The 22,025-nt window shown below is 44.9% G+C and overlaps 1 protein-coding gene across 3 annotated transcripts in view; it reads right to left on the reverse strand.

The window, feature by feature from the left end:
* tango2 (transport and golgi organization 2 homolog (Drosophila)) overlaps nt 1–22,025 on the reverse strand; it is a 206,365-nt gene that overhangs the window by 82,741 nt on the left and 101,599 nt on the right. For 2 of the 3 annotated variants that reach the window (XM_086011968.1, XM_086011969.1), the window contains exon 2: nt 6,983–7,097. The exons of the other annotated variant lie outside the window; for it this stretch is intronic. In XM_086011968.1, coding sequence (XP_085868094.1) covers nt 6,983–7,032 — 50 coding nt within the window. In that variant the 5' untranslated portion in view covers nt 7,033–7,097. The remainder of the gene's footprint in view (nt 1–6,982; nt 7,098–22,025) is intronic. 3 annotated transcript variants of the gene reach the window in all.

The following is a 22,025-nucleotide window of genomic DNA, read 5'->3' on the forward strand; positions in this document are numbered from 1 at the left end:
GCACCTTCACCACACTGACTGCAGCGGTTCAAGAAGGTGGCTCATCACCACTTTCTCAAGGGTAGCTAGGGATGGGCAATAAATGCTGGCCTTGCCAGTGATGCCCACATCCCATGAACGAATAAAAAAAAAGGCTGACCAGTTAATCAGTTCTTGCTGTTGGTGGTTGAGGGAGAAATTTTGGCCCAGGCACTGTGCCAGTGCACCTTTGATACCCACCTGAACCACAGAAACAGCCTGGATCCTTGAAGCTCGGGAAAATAAATTTAAAATATAGGGGCCGAAGGGAGAAATGCAGAGTGTCTCTGGGAGGGATGTCGAAGCAGCAGTTTGGGAGCACAGGGACAGTGGAGGGGTCAAGGGAGGTGGTTTTAGCAGTAGAACCAAGTGTCATCAGCGTACATGTATAACCTAATGTCATGTCTGTGGGTTGTGTCATCAAGGGGCAGCATATCGATGAGGAAGAGGATGGGGGCTAAAGATGGATCCTTGGGGGACTCCAGTGGTGACAGTGAATGGGTGGGAAGAGAAGCCATTGCTGGAGGGGCTCGGGTAATGATCACATATACAAGTGTAGATAAAGTTGGACCATGGAGGAGAGGCTTTGGTGTGGTCGATTTGTATTGAAGGCTACGGAGAGGTCGAGATGGATGAGGAGGGATAATGCACCACAGTAGCTCAAAATTTATATCTTCTTCTTCGGCAGTCCCTCGGAACCGAGGATGACTTGCTTCCACATTAAAAATGAGTTCTCAGGTGAGTGATGAGTCCAATGCGGGACCTACAGTCTCTGTCACAGGTGGGGCAGACAGTGGTTGAAGGGGCGGGTGGGTGGGGTGCTTGGGTTGACGTGCGCGCCTTCTGCTGTTTGCGCTTGGCTTCCGCTTGCTCCCGGCGAAGAGACTCGACGTTGAGCGGTCTTGGGCCAGGGATTCCCAGGTGTCGGAGAGGATGTTGAACTTTTTCAAGGAGGCTTTGAGGGTGTCCTTGAAGCGTTTCCTTTGCCCACTTGGGGCTCTCCTGCCATGCCGGAGCTCCGAGTAGAGCGCTTGTTTTGAGAGTCTCTTATCGGGCATGCGGACGATGTGGCCCGTCCATTGGAGCTGATCGAGCATGGTCAAAGCTTCGATGCTGGGGATGTTGGCCTGGTGCGCCTATCCTGCCAATGGATTTGCAGGATCTTGTGGAGGCAGCGTTGGTGGTACCTGCTGTACATGGTCCATGTCTCTGAAGCATACAGGAGGGAGGAAATCACTGCTGCTCTGTAGACCATGAGCTTGGTGCTGGGTTTGAGGTCCTGGTCTTCAAACACTCTCTTCCTCAGGCGACCGAAGGCTGCACTGGCACACTGAAGGCAGTGTTGGACTTAGTCATCGACGTCTGCCCTTGTTGACAGAAGGCTCCCGAGGTATGGAATATGGTCCATGTTGTCCAAGGCCTTGTCATCAAAATTTATATACAAAATCGATGATGGATGTACAAAACTGAACATTGAGTCATTAAATCTGTGTAGTCTTGCATCAATTTGGAGCTTTCTAATGGTTAATAAGAATGATGCATCCAGTATAAATGAAAATCTAGAGTTAAGCCAGCAGGCGAGTCCAAAGCAAGTGCAGTGGCAGGAGAAAAATCCATTCCAACAATAATCAATAAATCACTGTAAACGTGGTGCTAATTACACATTGCAGACACTGAATCTGCCAATTTACAGCTTTAGTCTGCTATTTAATATTTATTGCTGCTAGTAATCCCAAATGAATTTGTCCCAAAGAATGAAAGGCAAAGGTCATTGTGAAAGCTTCTAAAGGGCATACACCTTGATACTGTATGGGAATGGAGCTTAAACGCTGCAATGTATCTTTTGTAGTCTGGCAGTTATTTATTCCATAATGGGGAAGAAGTTCAATGTTCTTTTGTTCTGCTAAACCTTTATAAAACGATAGCAAAATACTGCGGATGCTGGAAATCCAAAATAACAGAAAACGCTGGAAAAACTCAGCAGGCCAGGCAACATCTGTGGAGAGAGAAAGAGTTAACGTTTCAGGTCGATGACCCTTCATCAGAACTGAGAAAAAAGGCAGGAAATTAAATGGATTAAAAGGCCAGTTTGGGCACTGGGAAATGGGGGAGGAGATGAAAGAACAAAAGGGAAATGAAGAGACATTAGGAGATATTCAAGACGAGACGAGATAGTAACAGAACAAGAGACAAAAAGATGGCTATAGATGAAGTGTGAAATGCACTGGCAGAATGAGGGACAGCTGCCACGTGGGAAGAGAAAAAAAGGGAAAAGGCACAAACTCCCGCACTTCTGCCCTCACCCCCGGAACCACGATAGGGTTCCCCTTGTCCTCACCTTTCACCCCACCTGCCTCCACATTCAACGGATCATCCTCCACCATTTCCGCCACCTCCAACGTGATCCCACCACCAAACGCATCCTCCCCTCCCCTTTCAGCATTCCGTAGGGACTGCTCCTTCCGAGACACCCTAGTCCACTCCTCTATCACCCCCAGCACCCCTTCCCCTTCGCCCGGCACCTTCCCGTGCAAGTACAGGAGATGCAACACCTGCCCTTATACCTCCCCCCTTCCCACTGTCCAGGGCCCCAAACACCCCTTCCAGGTGAAATTGCGATTTACTTGTACTTCTTGCAATCTGGTATGCTGTATTCGCTGCTCACGATGTGGTCTCCTCTACATTGGGGAGACCAAACGCAGATTGGGTGACCGCTTTGCGGAACACCTCCGTTCAGTCCGTAAGGGTGACCCCGAGCTTCCTGTCACCTGTCATTTTAATTCCCCACCTCATTCCCACTCAGACCTCACCGTACTCGGGCTCCTGCATTGTTCCACGGAAGCTCAGCGTAAGCTCAAGGAACAGCACCTCATCTTCCGATTAGGCACTTTACAGCCTTCCGGACTCAATATCGAGTTAAACAATTTCAGATCATAACCTCGGCCCCCATTACATTTTTATATATTTTTTATCCACACCTTTGGTTTGTGCCTTTTCCCTTTTTTTTCCTCCCACATGGCAGCCGTCTCTCATTCTGCCAGTGCATTTCACACTTCATCTAGAACTATCTTTTGTCTCTTTACTTGTCCTATTACCATCTCGTCTCGTCTTGAATACCTCCTAATGTCTCTTCACTTGCCTTTTGTTCGTTCACCCCCTCCCCCATTTCCCAGCCCCCAAACTGGCCTTTTAATCTGTTTCATTTCCTGCCTTTTTTCTCAGTTCTGATGAAGGGTCATCGACCTGAAACGTTAACTCTATTTCTCTCTCCACGGATGTTGCCTGGCCTGCTGAGTATTTCCAACGTTTTCTGTTATTTTAAACCTTTATAAAACCCTGGTTAGGCCTCAGCTGGAGTATTGTGTCCAGTTCTGGGCACCACACTTTAGGAAGGATGTCAAGACCTTGGAGAGGGTGCAGAGGAGATTTACTAGAATGGTACCAGGGATGAGGGACTTCAGTTATGTGGAGAGACTGGAGAAGCTGGGGTTGCTCTCCTTAGAGTAGAGAAGATTTGACAGAGACGTTCAAAATTGTGAAGGCTTTTGTTAGAGTACAAATGGAGAAATTGTTTGCAGTGGCAGGAGGGTCGATAACCAGAGGACACAGATTTAAGGTGATTGACAAAAGACCCAGAGGCGACATGAGGAAACTTTTTTTTGTACACAGCGAGTTGTTGTGAACCAGATTGCATTGCCTGAAAGGGTGGTGGAAGCAGATTCAATAGTAACCTTCAAGAGAACTGGATAAATATTTGAAAGGAAAAAATTTACAGGGCTATGGGGAAAGAGCAGGGGAGTGGGATTAGTGGCACAGTTCTACGACAGAGCCTGCACAGGCATGATGGGCTGAATGGCCTCCTTCTGTGCTGTTTCATCCTATGATTAAACATACAATTTATACACTTTAATATACAAATTGTTAGTTATGTACCATTTAACTTGATGAAAAAAAAGTCTCTAGTTTCTTGAAAGTAGTAATACCGTTCTTCCATGGCCTACCCAGTGAAAGTACACAAAGTCAGGAGACAAGAGTCAAAAGGGTTAAAACTCTGTCCTCTTAGAACTGGGATGTGGCTGTGAGGCAGCTCAAATAGATGTGACTGCAATTTTTCTGCTCATCTCGGACCCTCAGTGAAAATGGGTTTTAGACACTACTTAATTATGTCCAAATTCCACAGCACAAAAGAGTTCTCAAACTCAGCAGAACTGGCAGTTGTGGCAATCTTATCCAGAGAGTGCACAAAGGATAAAGTAGACCATATAGGAAATTGAAAGTCAAGTTGATCGAGTAGGGGAAGCAGTCTTTTGATGCAGTGATCCAGGTACTTTGTTGCGATCTGCCTGACCTAGATTTGCTTAATGCTGTATGGATGCGGAGCAGAAAAACATTAAATGTTTGAATTGTTCACCTTGTTAACTATACACAAACACACACGCACTTTAAAAAAAAATATAAAGTTGAAGTGAAAAATATTTGGATGAAGGCAAACTCCAGAATAAAGTCCTACAATGACCTTATCCTTGATAATTGTGAAAAATAAAGCCTTGTAGTTTAATAGTGATTTTTCCTTGCCTTGCTTCAGCTCCCAACAACCCTCCATTGCTTTCTGTAGGCCAGCCATTTTGTGGCGAGTTCAAGTTAAAAATAATTTTTCTTTTAAAAACTAATGAGCTGTGCTTGTTACATCAAAATACGAAGGCCCACACTAAGAACAATGATTTAAACAACAACAACAACTTGTATTTATATAGCACCTTTAACACAGCAAAACGTCCCAAGGCACTTCACAGGGTCAATTATCAAACAAAATTTGACACCGAGCCACATAAGGAGATATTAGGGCAAATGACCACAAGCTTGGTCAAAGAGGTAGGTTTTCAGGAGTGTCTTAAAGGAGCGAGGTGGAGAGGTTAAGGGAGGGAATTCCAGAGCTTAGGGCCTAGGCAGCTGAAGGTACGGCCGCCAACGGTGGAGCGATTAAAATTGGGGATGCGCAAAAGGCCAGAATTGAAGAGCGCAGAGATCCGAGGGTTGTAGTGTAGGGCTGGAAGAGGTTACAGAGATAGGGAGGGGAGAGACCATGGAAGGATTTGGAAACAAGCATGATAATTTTGAAACGGAGGTATTGCCGGTCCAGGAGCCAATGTAGGTCAGCGAGCACAGGGGTGATGGGTGAATGGGACTTGGTGCTAAATAAGATACGGACAGCAGAGTTTTGGATGAGCTCAAGTTTATGGAGGGTGGAAGGTCAGCCTGGAGAGCATTGGAATAGTCTAGAGGTAACAAAAGCATGGAGGAGGGTTTCAGCAGCAGATGAGCTGAGGCGGGGCAGAGTTGGGCGCTGTTAGAGGTGGAAGGAGGCAGTGTTGCTATTGGAGCAGATGTGCTGTCGGAAGCTCATTGTGGGGTGAAATACGACACTAAGGTTGCGAACAGTCAGGTTCAACCTCAGATAGTTGCCAGGGAGAGGGATGGAGTCAGTGCCTTGGGAGTGAAGTTTGTGGCGGGGACTGATACCAATGGCTTTGGTCTTCCCAATATTTAGTTGGAGGAAATGTCTGCTCATCCAGTACTGTATGTCGGACAAGCAGTCTGGCAACTTAGAGGCAGTGGAGGGATCGAGAGAGGTGGTGGTGAGGTGGAGCTGGGTGTCGTAATGTGGAACCTTATGTGTTTCAGATGATGTCGCTGAGGGGCAACATGTAGATGCTAAATATGAGAGGGGCCAAGGATAGATTCTTGGGGGACTCCAGGGGTAACGGTGCGTTTTGAACTCTTATGGGACCGTCAACTAAAACATAATTGAAGATAGAAATATTAGTATACAAATGTGCTTAGGAAAATGGCTGATTTATTGCATCCTAATTTATTGCGTAACTGAATCAGCTATGACCTTGTTACACAGCAATGTTGAATGAACACATCACTGTCTCAGTCTTCAGGCCCACTTTAAAACAGGCCGGCCCTGAAATTCCACAAGGGATTATTTTTCACCCAATATCTGTCGAAAAAAATGTCCCTTGCTTGAAGTTCTATCAGCCATACAATCTCAAGGAGCACTCCACTCCATCGGTTGCACTTATGGTCAATACTGGAAAGCAGGGGTGTGGTGTCCAAGCTTCTTGTCCTTCATGGATTGTATAGGCGCAGACCATGGAGTCTTGGGGGAGCATGGGTAAGTCTCAGGTAAAGATTAAATCAACGCTCCCATTATTTTTGCATACATCTCAAGTTACTGATAAATCAGAACAACTGTTAGTAGGATTTATCCACTAATGAGGGAACAGCGCTTAAAACAAACCCCTAGGCCCACCAAATTTAAACAAGACAATTCATTAAATAAGAAAAAAATGCAAATCCAACTGAATTTTTTGGGCCTCAAGGGCTGAATTGCCAGGAACTGGAGCTGCATGTTAACTAAAGCCTGCAGTTTGAACACCCTACTGCAAGGCACATGGGTTTGTAACAGAGGGGATTTGCATTTAGAATCATAGAACAGTACAGCACAGGAGGCCATTCGGCCCATCGAGTCTGCGCTGGTTCTTTTGAAGAGCAATCCAGTTAGTCCCACTCTCCCCCCATATCCCAGCAATTCTTACTCCTTCAAGTATTTATCCAGTTCCCTCTGAAGGCTATTATTGAATCTGTATCCACCGCCCTATCAGGCAGCGCATTCCAAATCCCAACCACTCGTTGCGTAAAACGTTTTTCCTCATGTCGCCTCTGGTTCTTTTGCCAATCACCTTAAATCTGTGCCCTCTGGTTCGCGACCCTTCTGCCAATGAGAACAGTTTCTCTCTATCATGATTTTAAACACCTCTACCAAATCTGCTCTTAGCCTTCTCTGCTCCAAGAACAAACCCAGTTTCTCCAGTCTATCCACGGAACTGTATTCCCTCATCCCTGGAACCATTCCAGTAAATCTCTTCTGTACCCTCTCCAAAGCGTAGAAAGTTAATACCTGTAAGCAGAAACTGATTGCGGATCAAACTGGAAGAAGATGATACACATGGAGACCTCAGGTTAACTTCACTTCTTCAGAGACAGAGGTTAGGCGAGGGTCATTGGTACAAGGCCTGCGGAAAAAGGATTCAAATTAATGGTATTCAATCGTCGTGATCCAGACGAAGCCAGCTATCAATCCAGGACTCTGCTGCTGGCCACACCCGTGTGCGTTGTTAAAACACCAAGATTTAAACTTGTACTTATTTATTACCGTGTAGTTTGCGTCAAAATACAGGCTAGCCAGAAAATGGAAAGAAAGTCACATTAAGATATGCTTCCACGCATTGAAAATCAATGCGTCAAAGATGAAACATTTTTGTCTGCATCAAGTCATCTACTCATTTCTTTACACACGTGTTAATATTGGTTTCTGCTGGCTGTTTCTGCAAGCTGCAGGAATATACATTACCGTTTGGATGCAAAAGGGTCACTTCAAATGCAGTGCTCCAAGCATGCATTGTTTCACATCTTGCTGCTCAGATCTCATTCTATTCAATTTGGTCAAGTAGAGACAGACTAGCAGATGTGGACAAACATTCGGTGGAATTGAGAACCTGCGAATGGCTGTTGATCCAATTAACAAACAGATGTCTAATGCTCTTGGTTTCAGTGTCTCTTGAAAAGGATGTTAAATGGTGCATCCGAAGCCAGCCAGGGACTTTCAGGCCAGCAGAGAGCTGGTTCCATGGTATCATTTCACCATGTGAGAAGTGAGCAACACACGTCTCAAAGATCAATGTTATGCTGGAAGGTCGTGCAGGAGTTGTTGTTTTGACTTTTCAAAAAGATTGGTAAAGATGCTGTAAATATACTGGGTGGGGAAATCTTCTGGTTGTGAATTTGCTTCGGGGCCTGGGGCAGGCAGAACTTCCGTTTGCCCCAAATATGGCCCCCAATGTCAGAGGGCTTTCCCACGTTGGGAATTTGCTTCCTAGCTATTTTAACTATGCATCGGCCCTATCCCTGCTGGAGGTGGGGAGGGGGTTAAAATTCGCCTCCTGAAGTGCTTACATTATTAAGCACCTGAACATAGATGTGCAAATCAAAACTTTCCATATTTATTTCATTTTCAACATGTACAAACAGCAAATAAGTCAATTATGGCACGGAATATTCAGCAATCGATTTATACAAGATTCTGGAGACACTCGCCCAAATATATACACCTGCATAAATAAACTGTTCATTGACATTGCAACAAAAATCCAGTTCCTAATATAATTTCCCATTTATTGCATTTTTTCCTGCCTGCTTCAGTTAAGTTGCATTGTTGTAAAACCAAGTGGCTGCCAGTTTAGTTATTCCATAGCACAATCACACGCAAACAGCATGCAATAAAATGGTTTCACAAGATATATGTGTACATATGTAAAAGTAGTAAAACATTTATTTTAAATATTTTGTTTATAGCATAAAAACATAAAAGCTCTGAAAATCCACGGTCTGCAATTCTAGCAGTTACACAAGGAGCGTGCCCATCAGTGCCCTCCAGTACCGACCCCACCAGGGTTTGTGGGGTCAGTGTGATGGCACCTTATTGACGTGGGACTGGTGGAAAATCCAGTGCCCGCCTCCTTTTGGAGAGGAGGTTCCCCCCTACGCCCCTTGTGCAATGAAACCAATACAAAAATGCTTATTTCTTTTAAAAAACCTTACATTTTCTTCAGGGCCCAGGTTACTGCTCTTGCCAGGATTACGCAGGTAATCAAACTGCGCACAGCAAGGTTCCACAAACAGCAATGACATTAATGCCCAGATAAATTTATTTTAGTGATGTTGGTTCAGGGATAAATACTGGCCAGGATAACTCCACTGCTCATCTTCGAATAGTGGCATGGGATCTTGTAGGTCCACCTGACAGGGCAGACAGGGCCCTCAGTTTATCTCATCAGATTTGACAGCATCAGCCCCAAGAGTTCGTCTGCCAAAAATACTGTTGCTGTGGAGGACAGCAAGTTGATCTCTTTTTCGCACTATTTTCATACCCAGGAGCCAATTAAGCGCCAGTCTATTGAAATTAGCCAGTAGGCATCAGTTAAGTGGTGGTATTCTGGAGAAGTGGCAAAACACGTGCTCAACAATGTTTACAGTGACTAGCAGCAACACCATTTTCAGCAGGGACCTCATGGATTCCCTATAGGTTCCATTACATATCAGTTGAGCTCAACAGATGGAATCTGGATGTTCCACAGAAATACTGACGACAATACGGCCATTGCGTTAACCTCCATCACATCTTCTCCAGCACCCTTAACATCACAGACTGATTCAGGTGCTCATTATGTGTCTTCACCATTAGCCAGTCAAAGTTCCATTGGAACTCCTCCATGGAGAGACTCTTCTCTTATACACAGTTTCAAGGTGAATGCTCATTGTGTGGAGACAAGTGGAGTTATCTTCATGAGCCGACATGGACTTGCAGGCGCTGGAAGGTGGATCTGAGAGAGTTATGTACAGTCTACTCTGCTTGATCCAAAGTTGTTTCATGCAAATAATCTGTTAATTCAAATTGAAAGCATGTTTCCCATGGAAAATGCATCGAACATTTGTTGCTTAATTCAAGCCTCTTAATTTGAATTATTGGTTAATTGAAATGGATCATGACCAGTGAAATCTGCTGCTTACTTTGAATTCAATCCTGTGATCAGCATCAGGTGGCTACTTGCGGCAGCCTTTGCCCACCAGCGTGTAGTGAATCATCAATTGGAGTCGGGGAGCAGTTTACAGGACCCTTCCCATTAAAAACACAAGCTATGTGGAGGGGCATTCTTGGGAAATGAAGTAGATTGTAGCACAGAAATTGGACATCTCTCCCACCACCCACTCCCATCTACCTAAAAGCACATGGAGAGAATCATCACAGGTTATAGAATGATACAGCACACTGGCGGCCAGTTAGTCTATCCTGCATCGCCCAATTAGTTCCTCGTGTAGAACTTTTCCAGCCAAAGGAAGAGCATACACACCTCAACTTGCATCAATTAGTTTTGCTGGGCTGGTTCAAGCAGGCCAGAGAAACCAACTTTCTTGGGTACATAACCTCGTTTTGCTGGAAGAGGCTATTTGCTGAAGCATTTGGAACCAGTCCCGTTGCTGCATTATGGATCAGTCTCTTCAAAAGACTGCCACACAAATCAAAAGCAGGCCCACACATTGGGAGACAGGCGGTGTTCCCACAGAAAACGTTGACAACTGGGTGCGATGAAATGTTACCTCGTTTCAAGCCTGGCCATCTGATGAAATTGGCATATTCTGTATAAGCTGTGCCCAAGTGGAATGTTGGCTTTGGGCAATGAAAAATGCTCAGGTGCAAAAGTAAAGTCAAGCAGCAAATTACCATCACTGTTTGCACTTCATGACTAGGCGGGGGGGGGCGGGCAGAAGCAGCTGATGATCGGGAACTCCAAATGCCCCCGATGTTTTTGTGGAAGTAACAAGGAGGAGTGGATGACTGGTGTGCTCTTTTTGAGGAATGGTTGCATCACCTTGACTGAAGCATGGCATTGCAAATCAGAAAAGAAGTGTGGGGGCGTTGAAAACTGTAGGGCTCAAGTGAAGTGCCTACATCTAAATGCAATGAAGCTAAACACAATGTCCATGATCTAACCACTGGATGCTGGGAGTGATTTATTACATAACAGCACAAGAAAGGTTTGGTGCCAAAAGTGATTGGCGCGCATTATGCTTGCATCCCACTTTCACTGGATATTCTGCAGACATTTCGCATGATCCATTCATCACGGGACGAGCTCAAAACAATTGCTTTCGACAGTTATTCAGCCCACCAGCAAAAGAGGCAGCTGCATCTGACACATGATCCGACTCAGGCACTGGCAACCAACTGAAGCAGCAACAAGAGTTGTCTGTTGCTACTGACGACAGACATGACTTATGAATCCACTGTCAGTATTGATAAGGATGTCCTGGTGTCTGGGTAGCTCACTAACATGGAAACAGTTGATGTCAACCGTGGCTCAGTGGGTTGCACTCTCGCCTCCAAGTCAGGAGGTTGTAGGTTCAAGTCCCACCCCAGAGACTCGAGCACAAAAATCTAAGCTGACACTCAGTGCTGTACTGATGGAGTGCTGCACTGTCAGAGGTGCAGTCTTTCGGATGAGATGTTAAACTGAGGCCCCATCTGCTCTCTCTCAGCCTTGCCTTCGATCTATTTTCTTTTCTTTCCAGTTTTGAAGAAGGGTTTCGACCCGAAACGTCAACTGAAATTTCTCTCCACGGATGTTGCCTGGCCTGCTGAGTTTTTCCAGCATTTTCTGTTGTTATTTCGGATTTCCAGCATCTGCAGTATTTTGCTATCGCATTAAAGATTCCATGACACTATTTCGAAGAGGAGCAGTGCCATTTTCCCCGGTGTCCTGGCCAATATTTACCCCTCAATCAACATCACAAACAGATTATCTGGTCATTATCACATTGTTGTTTGTGGGAGCTTGCTGTCCGCAAATTGGCTGCCTCGTTTCCTAGGTTACAACAGTGAGCACACTTCAAAAGTACTTCATTGGCTGTAAAGCGCTTTGGGGCGTCCCGAGGTCGTGAAGGGCACAATAAAAAGTCTCTTTTCAAGGAGTGAGGAAGAGTCACAGATGAGTGAGTCAAATAAGCAGATGTCGAAGACCCAGCCCTCACCGTGCCAATGGTGTCCAATTCTGTCTGTGTGTTTGATGAGGAGTGGCTGATAACTAAGCTAGATGCGCCGATGGAACTTTGTCTCTATACTAAATAGTTAATGGCAAATATGTTGTCGGCAGGAATCAAACCACAATCACCAATTACTTTCCAATGACTGAACGTTGTGATGTGCAGCTTCTACAGTGCTCACGTTTTGATCAAGCACATTTCAATAGTTGCTTTGATGTGTTCTTTTTGGTGTTCATTTTAATGTAATATTTCTGCAACGCGTTTGAGCTGTTTCATTAAAATTGCCTCATTTTAATTACTGGATAATTTGAATTTTTTTTTCTGAGCTTAAAGCAGAAAACAACTTTGCATTAACAGTAGACTGTATTTGCTCCAACAGAACAGGAACAATTTCCTACAGTCTAGGAAGCAGTCCGATTGTATTTTGAACTCAGGCTGGTTGTAGAATCCTGTGGCTCATCATAGTACATGCGCAATGGTTAATCTGAAGCTGTAAAAGTCAGCTACCCCACCTGATGGACAGTTTCCTTGTTCAGTCAAGTTGAGCTACATCTTGGTACTAATGTGCCTAACAAGAACTAGAAATGTTAGATTTTCTTTCAGCTTTTGCTGCCTAGCAACATGCTGGTGTTTTTAAAGACTGTTCTGATTCATTGCCTTCCATGTCAACATTTCTCACAAAAATAAGCAGCTTGGAAGTCCTTTACAGGGTTCAATGCCATGATCTGAAGCATGTCAGTACATAGCTGGTCCGGTTAGAGTCATGGACAGACCCACCAGGGGTGGCGGCACAGTGGTATACAGTCGGGAGGGAGTGGCCCTGGGAGTCCTCAACATTGACTCCGGACCCATGAAGTCTCATGGCTTCAGGTCAAACATGGGCAAGGAAACCTCCTGCTGATTGCCACCTACCGCCCTCCCTCAGCTGATGAGTCAGTACTCCGCCATGTTGAACACCACTTGGAAGAAGCACAGAGTAGCAAGGGCGCAGAATGTACTCTGGGTGGGGGACTTCAATGTCCATCACCAAGAGTGGCTCGGTAGCACCACTACTGACCGAGCCCTAAAGGACACAACTGCCTGTCTGAGCCTGCGACAGGTGGTGAGAGAACCAACACAAGGGGAAAAACCTACTTCACCTCGTCCTCACCAATCTACCTGTCACAGATGCATTTGTCCATGACAGCATTGGTAGCAGTGACCACTGCACAGTCATTGTGGAGGCGAAGTCCCGTCTTCACGCTGAGGACACCCTCCATCGTGTTTTGTGGCACGCCCACCGTGCTAAATGGGATAGATTCAGAACAGATCTAACAGCTCAAAACTGGGCATTCGTGAGGCGCTGTGGGCCATCAGCAGCAGCAGAATTGTATTCCACCATGATCTGTAACCTCATAGCCTGGTATATCCCTCACTCTACCATTACCACCAAGCCAGGGGACCAACCCCAGTTCAATAAGGCGTGCAGAAGAGCATGCCGGGAGCAGCACCAGGCGTACCTAAAATGAGGTGCCAACCTGGGGAAGCTGCAACATAGGACTACATGCATGCTAAAAAGCAGAAGCAGTATGTCATAGAGGGCTAAGCGGTCCCACAATCAATGGATCAGATCAAAGCTCTGCAGTCCTGCCACATCCAGTTGTAAATGGTGGTGGACCATTAAACAACTAATGGGAGGAGGAGGAGGCTCCCTGAATATCCCCATCCTCAATGGTGACGGAGCCAAGCACGTGAGTGCAAAAGACAAGGCTGAATCGTTTGCAACCATCTTCAGCCAGAAGTGCAGAGTGGATGATCCATATCGGCCTACTCCCGAGGTCCCCACCATCACAGAAGCCAGTCCTCAGCCAATGTGATTCACTCCGCATGATATCAAGAAATTGCTGAGCGCACTGGATACAGCAAAGGCAATGGGCCCGACAACATCCCAGCTATCGTGCTGGAGACTTGTGCTCCAGAACTAGCCGCGCCTCTAGCCAAGCTGTTCCAGTACAGCTACAACACTGGCATCTATCCGACAATGTGGAAAACTGCCCAGGTATGTCCGGTCCACAAAAAGCAGGACAAATCCAACCCGGCCCCATCAGTCTACTCTTAACATCATCCATCACTTTGTTGATGATTATCAACAGTGCTATCAAGCGGCACTTACTCACCAATAACCTGCTCACTGATGCCCAGTTTGGGTTCTGCCAAGACCACTCGGCTCCCAACCTCATTACAGCCTTGGTCCGAACATGGACAAAGGAGCTGAATTCCAGAGGTGAGGTGAGAGTGACTGCCCTTGACATCAAGGCAGCATCTGACCGAGTCTGGCATCAAGGAGCCCAAGTAAAACTGAAGTCAATGGGAATTAGGGGGAAACGCTCCACTGGCTGGAGTCATACCTAGCACAAAAGAAGATGGTTGTGGTGATTGAAGGTCAATCATCACAGCCCCAGGACATCGCTGCAAGAGTTCCTCAGGGCAGTGTCCTAGGCGCAACCATCTTCAGTTGCTTCATCAATGACCTTCCCTCCAACAAGCTCAGAAATGGGGATGTTCGCTGATGACTGCACAGTGTTCAGCACTATTCACAACTCCTCAGATAATGAAGCAGTCCATGCCCGCATGCAACAAGACCTGGACGACGTTCAGGCTTGGGCTGATAAGTGGCAGGTAACATTCGCACCACAGAAGTGCCAGGCAATGAGTATCTCCAACAAGCGAGTCTAACCACCTCCCCTTGACATTCAACGGCATTACCCTCGCCAAATCCCCCACCATCAACATCCTGGAAGTCACCATTGACCAGAAACTTAACTGGACCAGCCACATAAAGACTGTGGCAACATGAGCAGGTCAGAGGCTGGGTATTCTGCGGCAAGTGTCTCACCTCCTGACTCCCCAAAGCCTTTCCACCATCTGCAAGGCACAAGTAAGGAGTATGATGGAATATTCTCCACTTGCCTGGATGAGTGCAGCTCCAACAACACTCAAGAAGCTCGACACCATCCAGGACAAAGCAGCCCATTAGGTTAGCACCCCATCCACCACCTTAAACATTCAGTCCCTCCACCATCAGCACACCGTGGCTACAGTGTGTACCATCTACAAGATGCACTGCAGTAACTCGCCAAGGCTTCTTCGGCAGCGCCACCCAAACCCGCAACCGCTTCCACCTCGAAGGACAAGGGCAGCAGGCACATGGGAACACCACCACCTCCAAGTTCCCCTCCCAAGTCACACACCATCCCGACTTGGAAATATAATCGGCTGTTCCTTCATCACTGGGTCAAAATCCTGGAACTCCCTACCCAACAGCACTGTGGGAGTACCTTCACCACACGGACTGCAGCAGTTCAAGAAAGCGGTTCACCGCCACCTTCTCAAGGGCAACTAGGGATGGGCAATAAATGCTGGCCTTGCCAGCGACACCCAAATTCCATAAGCGAATAAAAAGAGATCAATGGCCACTCCCAAGAAAACTGCACATGTAAACTACTAATGCAGAGCATATATTTGTAACATGTCTTCTGTTGTACAGGAAACTTTAGTTTATCCGGAAGTTAACTGTCCGGAATGCTCGAGCCACCGGCAAAAATCAGGAGCCGTTTCGTTAGGTTTTTTTTCTTTTCGTTGCTGGTTTTTTTTCTTTTCGTTGCTTTTTTTCCCACCACTCAGGCTCTGCAAGGTCTCGCTGAAGCTGTTGCTAAGCTACAGAGACACTTGCAAGGTACGGCTGACTGTTTAGAAGCTGTTGCTAAGCAACAGGGTTTGTTGCCAGATACGGAGCTCAAAATCTCCATATGTTTCAACATTAGCGCTGGTTTGTCCGGCAGTTTTGATGGGACGGCAACAACTCGGTCCCGTCGGTGCCGGATAGCACAAAGTTTCCTGTATTCCATGACATTCGTGAATGACCAGTTATTAGGGTGAGGAAGACAGCTTAAACTTGATGTTGAAGAGCAAGTTTGCTCAACAAACTCAAAAATAATCTTCAAAACCTTTATAATTACAAGCTATTGAAAATATGAAGTTATTGTATATTTTGACACTGGTAGTACGGGTACACCACAAAGATGCGCAGACCGCTTATGGGAGTGACGACTTGGAGAATATCCAAGGTAAGATCCTAAACTTGTCACAGCCACTTATTGTTTAGAAGCTCATACACTGTAGGTCTAATTTGTATTCATAGAGTCAAAGTCATAACGGCACAGAGAGAGACCATTCGGCCCATCGACTCCATGCCGGCTCTCTGTAGAGCAGTCCAGTCAGTCCTATTCCCCGCTCTATCCCCGTAGCCCTGCAAGTTTATTTCCCTCAAGTGCGTATCCAGTCTCCCCTTGAAAACATTGAGTGTCTCCACTTTCACCATTTCAGTCAGCAGCGAGTTCCAGGTCCTCACCACTCGCTGCGTAAAAAAGTTTTTCCTCACGTCCCCCCTGTATCTCTTGCCCAAAACCTTAAATCTGTGACCCCTAGTCCTTGTACCATCAACTAGTGGGAACAGCCTTTCCCCATCTAGCCTATCCAAAGCGGTCATTATCTTGTACACCTCTATCAAATCACCCCTCAATCTCCTTTGCTCTAATGAAAACAAATCCAGCTTCTCCAACCTGTCCTTCTAGCCAAGCTCTCCCATCCCTGGAACCATTCTGGTAAATCTCCTCTGCACCCTCTCAAATGCCTTCACATCCTTCCTAAAGTGTGGTGACCAGAACTGGATGCAATACTCCAGTTGTGGCCTAACCAGCTCTTTATAAAGGTTCAGTATAACTTCTCTACTTTTGTACTCAATGCCTCTATTTATGAAGCCCAAGATCCCATATGCTTTGCTAACCACTCTCTCAATATGTTCCGCCACCTTCAGGGGCCTATGCACATTAACTCCCAGGTCCCTCTGTCCCTGCACACTCTTTAAAACTGTGCCATTAAGTGTATATTGCCTCTCCCTGTTCCTTCTGCCAAAATGCATCACCTCACACTTCTCTTTATTAAATTCAATCTGCCACTTGTCTGCCCATTCTGCTAGCCTTTCTATGTTCTGTTGCAGTCAATTGGTATCATCCTCACTGTTTGCCACACTCCCAAGTTTGGTGTCATTGGCAAATTTAGAAATTCTACTCTGTATTCCAATATCCAGGTCATTTATATATATCAAAAAAAGCAGTGGCCCCAGCACTGACCCTTGGGGAACACCACTGTGACCATCCTCCAGTCTGAAAAACAGCCATTTACCACAACTTGCTGTTTTCTGTCCTTAAGCCAATTCCGTATCCAAGCTGCCACTGACCCAGCTATTCCATGAGCCTCAATTTTGTTAACCCGCCTTCTATGTGGTACTTTGTCAAACGCCTTCTGAAAATCCATGTAGACAACATCCATTGCATTCCCTTCATCAATCCTCCCTGTTAATTCATCAAAAAATTCAATTAGATTAGTCAAACACGATCTGCCTTTTACAAATCCGTGTTGGCTCTCCTTAATTAGGTTAAACCTCTCCAGGTGCCCGTTAATGTTTTCCTTGATTATTGTTTCTAAAACTTTACCCACCACTGATGTTAAACTGACCGGCCTGTAGTTACTAGGATTGTCCTTACACCCTTTCTTGAACAATGGTGTCACATTTACCACTTTCCAATCCTCAGGCACCTCCCCCGCATCTAGGGAAGATTGGAAAATTATGGCAAGCCCTTCCGCTATCTCCTCCCCCAATTCCCTTAACAACCTTGGATGCAAGCCATCTGGACCAGGTGACTTATCCACTCTAAGCACACCCAACCTTTCTAGTACAGCCCGTCGATCAATTTTCACCCCTTCCATTGCTTCTACCTTTTCCACTTCTACCGATATTTTGTCAGCATCCACCTCCTTAGTAAACACCGATACAAAGTACTCATTGAGTATTCTAGCCTTGCTCCGCGCCTCTAAGCATATATCACCTTCTTTGTCACCTCTTACTACCCGCTTACTGTTTACACGCCGGTAGAAGATTTTTGGGTTCCCTTTTATGTTAACCGCCATTCTACTCTCATATTCTCTCTTTGTCAATCTTATTTTCCTCTTCACTTCCCCTCTCAACTTATTGTATTTGGTCTGGTTCTCCCTTGAAGAATTCACCTGACATTCATCATACACCCTCTTTTTTTGTTTCATCATCTTCTCTATCTCCCTCGTCATCGAAGGAGCCCTTGCTTTGGTTCCCTTACTCTTCCCTCTTGTTAGAATGTACCTAGCCTGTACTTGGAACATCTCCTCCTTAAAAATCATCCACTGTTTCGTTGGTGTTTTTCCAGTCAGTCTTTGGTTCCATTTTACCCTGGCTAGATCCTTTCGCATCCCATTGAAGTTAGCCCTATTCCAGTTTAGAAGTTCCACTCTAGATTGTTCCTTGCTCCTCTCCATTGCTAATCTAAATCTTATGATACGATGATCACTCGTATCCAAGTGTTCTCCCACAGACACTTGGTCGACCTGGCTCACCTCATTCCCGAGCAACAGATCCAGCAATGCCTCCTTCCTAGTTGGGCCAAGAACATACTGATCAAGGAAATTCTCCTGAACACATTTCAGAAATTCCTTCCCCTCCTTTCCCTTTACCCTAGCATTGTATTTTCCTGCTTTCATTTTAAAAACATTCATATTTTGATTAGAAATCCCCTCCAAATTTTACTTCAAACTTTGTCTTCCTTAGTTCTTTTGTTTAATGAAAATCAGTTCTCTTAAAATCGAGTACAGTTAACGTTCTTATCCCTTGCTGTCACCTGTTCCACAAACTCAAATCGAATGGCAAAATGTTAACTGGTTCTCGAAAGCTCACACAAGTGTCGCACCAAAACGTGGTATTTTATTGGCTAATCTAGAATTATATAAAAATATCTATTGGTAATCAGTTGAAATTCAGAAGTGCACGTTTCAGGAGATACAAATGTGGCTTCAGGCAGCATCTCAAGGTTCTAATAAATAATATGGGGAAGCAGTAAAAAGAAAGCAGCCTGTTTTTCAATAAATGGGGCTTGGGGCTGACTGGCATCATATTATAAATGCAAGAGCCATCCACAAAAATTCAAGAGTAAGTTTGAAGGTTGGAAGTCTAAATGATAGAAGTCAAACCATAAATAAGGAATAGAATGCATCTGCACAAAATGATGCAGAAATCTATTATCCCCACACCACCGATATACACTATGGTACACTTCATGGTAGGTTTCCCTCAGTACATTAATATACAACAGCTTTGAAACTAAAACTGTACCATGTCAGACAGGAGGGAATTAAAAAAACAGTATCAAATCCAACTTCCAGTTTATTAATAATTCAGTCTGTATATTCCGATAGAGAAGCAACCAACCACAGCTGCCAGCACATTAGCTTTATAGTTACATCGAATATACAGTACAGAAACAGGCCATTCAGCCCAACTGGCCTATGCGGGTGTTTGTGCCCCACCCCTCCTCCCACCCCTCATCATCTAATGCTATCAGCATAACCTTGGTTTCCTTTCTCCCTCATGTTTATCTAGCTTCCCTTCAAATGTCTGGGACAGTTCAGGCTCTCTCATGCAAGCAGCTCGATTATTTGTACAAGTGCAGTCACTTACGACCTGACCAGGAGTCTTTTATACACTGCTATTCTAAATTAGTGTGGACCTGGTTTAATAATCAACATTAATCGTGGTAAAATACTTATTGAAGTAAACATAGGATATCCACTTTAAAACAGGCTAAACTACCATCCAGATTTATTTACGAATACAATCATTCAGAGGCAAAATCATAGGCAAGAAACTTACTACACAGCACAACCAGCAATTTACACCAGATAAAACTGAATAATAGTGAAGAGTTCATAATTCTTCTAGCTTTCATCAAGAACGACATATGGAAAGACACCATCTCTGAAACATCTCCCACAACACTAAGAGCACAAAAATACTGCACAGTCTAAGAAATACTTATACAGGATACAGAAATTACCCGACTGCAGAGAATGCTTCGGTAAAGTTGCAGTAATTATGCCATGTTCATTATTCCTCTTGCCTGAAATTCATCAGACTTCAATGATGTGGAGCACACCAACTCCGTCACATTTACCGCAAACAGGACCTCATTTTTTGCAGACATGTAAATACATTCAAGCATAAAATGCAAAAATGCAGTGGAGTAACAAAGATGCAGCCCATAACTGGCTGCTTGTAGGCTCGTCATACAGGTGCAGTCAGACAATGGAGAGAGAAGCATGCCTCAGGATTTATTAGCATAGCGGACTGGAGTGGATGCATTGGTTGCAATCTACCAAAATTCCCTGGATTCTGGAGAGGTCCCAGCGGATTGGAAAACCGCAAATTTAATGCCCCTATTTGAGAAGGGAAGGAGACAGAAAGCAGGAAACTATAGACCAGCTAGCCTAATTGGGAAAATGTCATTGGGAAAATGCTGGAGTCCATTATTAAGGAAGCAGTAGCAGGACATTTAGAAACTCATAATAGTCAAGCAGAGTCAACATGGTTTTATGAAAGGGAAATCATGTTTGACAAATTTGCTGGAGTTCTTTGAGGATGTAACGAGCAGGGTGGATAAAGGGGAGCCAGTGGATGTGGTGTATTTGGATTTCCAGAAGGCATTCGATAAGGTGCCACATAAAAGGTTACTGTACAAGATAAGAGCTCACGGGGTTGGGGGTAATATATTAGCACAGAGGATTGGCTAACGAACAAAAAAGAGTTGGGATAAACGGGTCATTTTCCAGTTGGCAAACTGTAACTAGTGGGGTGCCACAGGGATCAGTGCTGGGGCCTCAACTATTTACAATCTATAGTAATGACTTGGATGATGAGAGAGTGTAATGTAGCCAAATTTGCTGATGATACAAAGATAGGTGGGAAAGCAAGTTGTGAAGAGGACACAAAGAATCTGCAAAGGGATGTAGACAGACTAAGCGAGTGGGCAAACATCTGGCAGATGGAGTATAATGTGGGAAAGTGTGAGGTTATCTACTTTGGTAAGGAAAATTAAAACGCAAGTTATTATTTTTTTTTAAATGGAGAGATTACAAAATGTTGTGGTACAGGAGGGACCTGGGGGTCCTTGTGCATGAAACACAAAAAGTTAGCATGCAGGTACAGCAAGTAATCAGGAAGGCAAATGGAATGTTGGCCTTTATTGCAAGGGGGTTGGAGTATAAAAGCAGGGAAGTCCTGCTACAACTGTACAGGGTATTGGTGAGACCACACCTGGAGTACTGCGTACAGTTTTGGTCTCCTATTTAAAAAGGAGGGATATACTTGCATTGGAGGCAGTTCAGAGAAGGTTCACGAGGTTGATTCCGGAGATGAAGGGGTTGACTTATGAAGAAAGGTTGAGCAAGTTGGGCCTATACTCATTGGAGTTTAGAAGAATGAGAAAAGTGATCTTATTGAAACAAAGATACTGAGGGGGCTTCACAAGGTAGATGCAGAGAAGAAGTTTCCCCTCATGGGGGAATCTAGAACTAGGGGGCATAGTTTCAGAATAAGGGGTCACCCATTTAAAACTGAGATGAGGAGGAATTTCTTCTGAGGGTCGTAAATCTGTGGAATTCTCTACCCGAGAGAGCTGTGGAGGCTGGGTCATTGAATATATTCAAAGGTGGAGATAGACAGATTTTTGAACGGTAAGGGAGTGAAGGGTTATGGGGAGCAGGTAGGGAAATGGAGCTGAGCCCAAGATCAGATCGGCCAAGTTCTCATTAAATGGCTGACTTCTGCTCCTATTTATGTTCTTTGGAGTTTCCTCCGCATTTGCACCCAGATATACCAGATCATGCAGTCTAAAAGATTGCGGAATTTTGAGCATAATTGAGGTACGCGCGCGCAAGTACAATATGCCCGCGACTCATCGATCGTTTACGTCAGTCCATCAAACCCTCAGTCTGAATGAATTTCCGCCCACAAACTGGCCATGCCCCTGACTCTCCATTGTGCTAGTTCGGGGACTCAACATTGCGACCAGATTTTCAGTCCCAATTGGAAACAAAGTCACTTTTGTGGTCCTTTAATTGCAATTTTTTTGTTGTTGTTTTTTTTGGAGTGTATATTTTAAATTTATCCTCACTGAGAGTTGCTCTGTATTTTCTGTTTATTTCACTGCATTTTTATGGCACATGTATAATTCACATTAAAAACTGAAAAGCATTCTTAAACATGCTGTGCCTGAATGATGTTTAAATGGGTTGAAACTTTCAATTTTAAGACTCAAAGAAATATACTGGTGTGGGTTCCAAGGTTTCCTTGGGCCTCGAATGTTTACGCGGATTTATGCCCATTTTAAGTCTGAGCGTATTCAAATGAGATTGGGAGGATACTTGGGCGTAACTTGATA

The sequence above is a fragment of the Somniosus microcephalus genome, chromosome 19, assembly GCF_052327205.1.
Source record: "Somniosus microcephalus isolate GS21.2 chromosome 19, FLI_Smic_1.0, whole genome shotgun sequence".
Classification (NCBI taxonomy): Eukaryota; Metazoa; Chordata; class Chondrichthyes; order Squaliformes; family Somniosidae; genus Somniosus; species Somniosus microcephalus.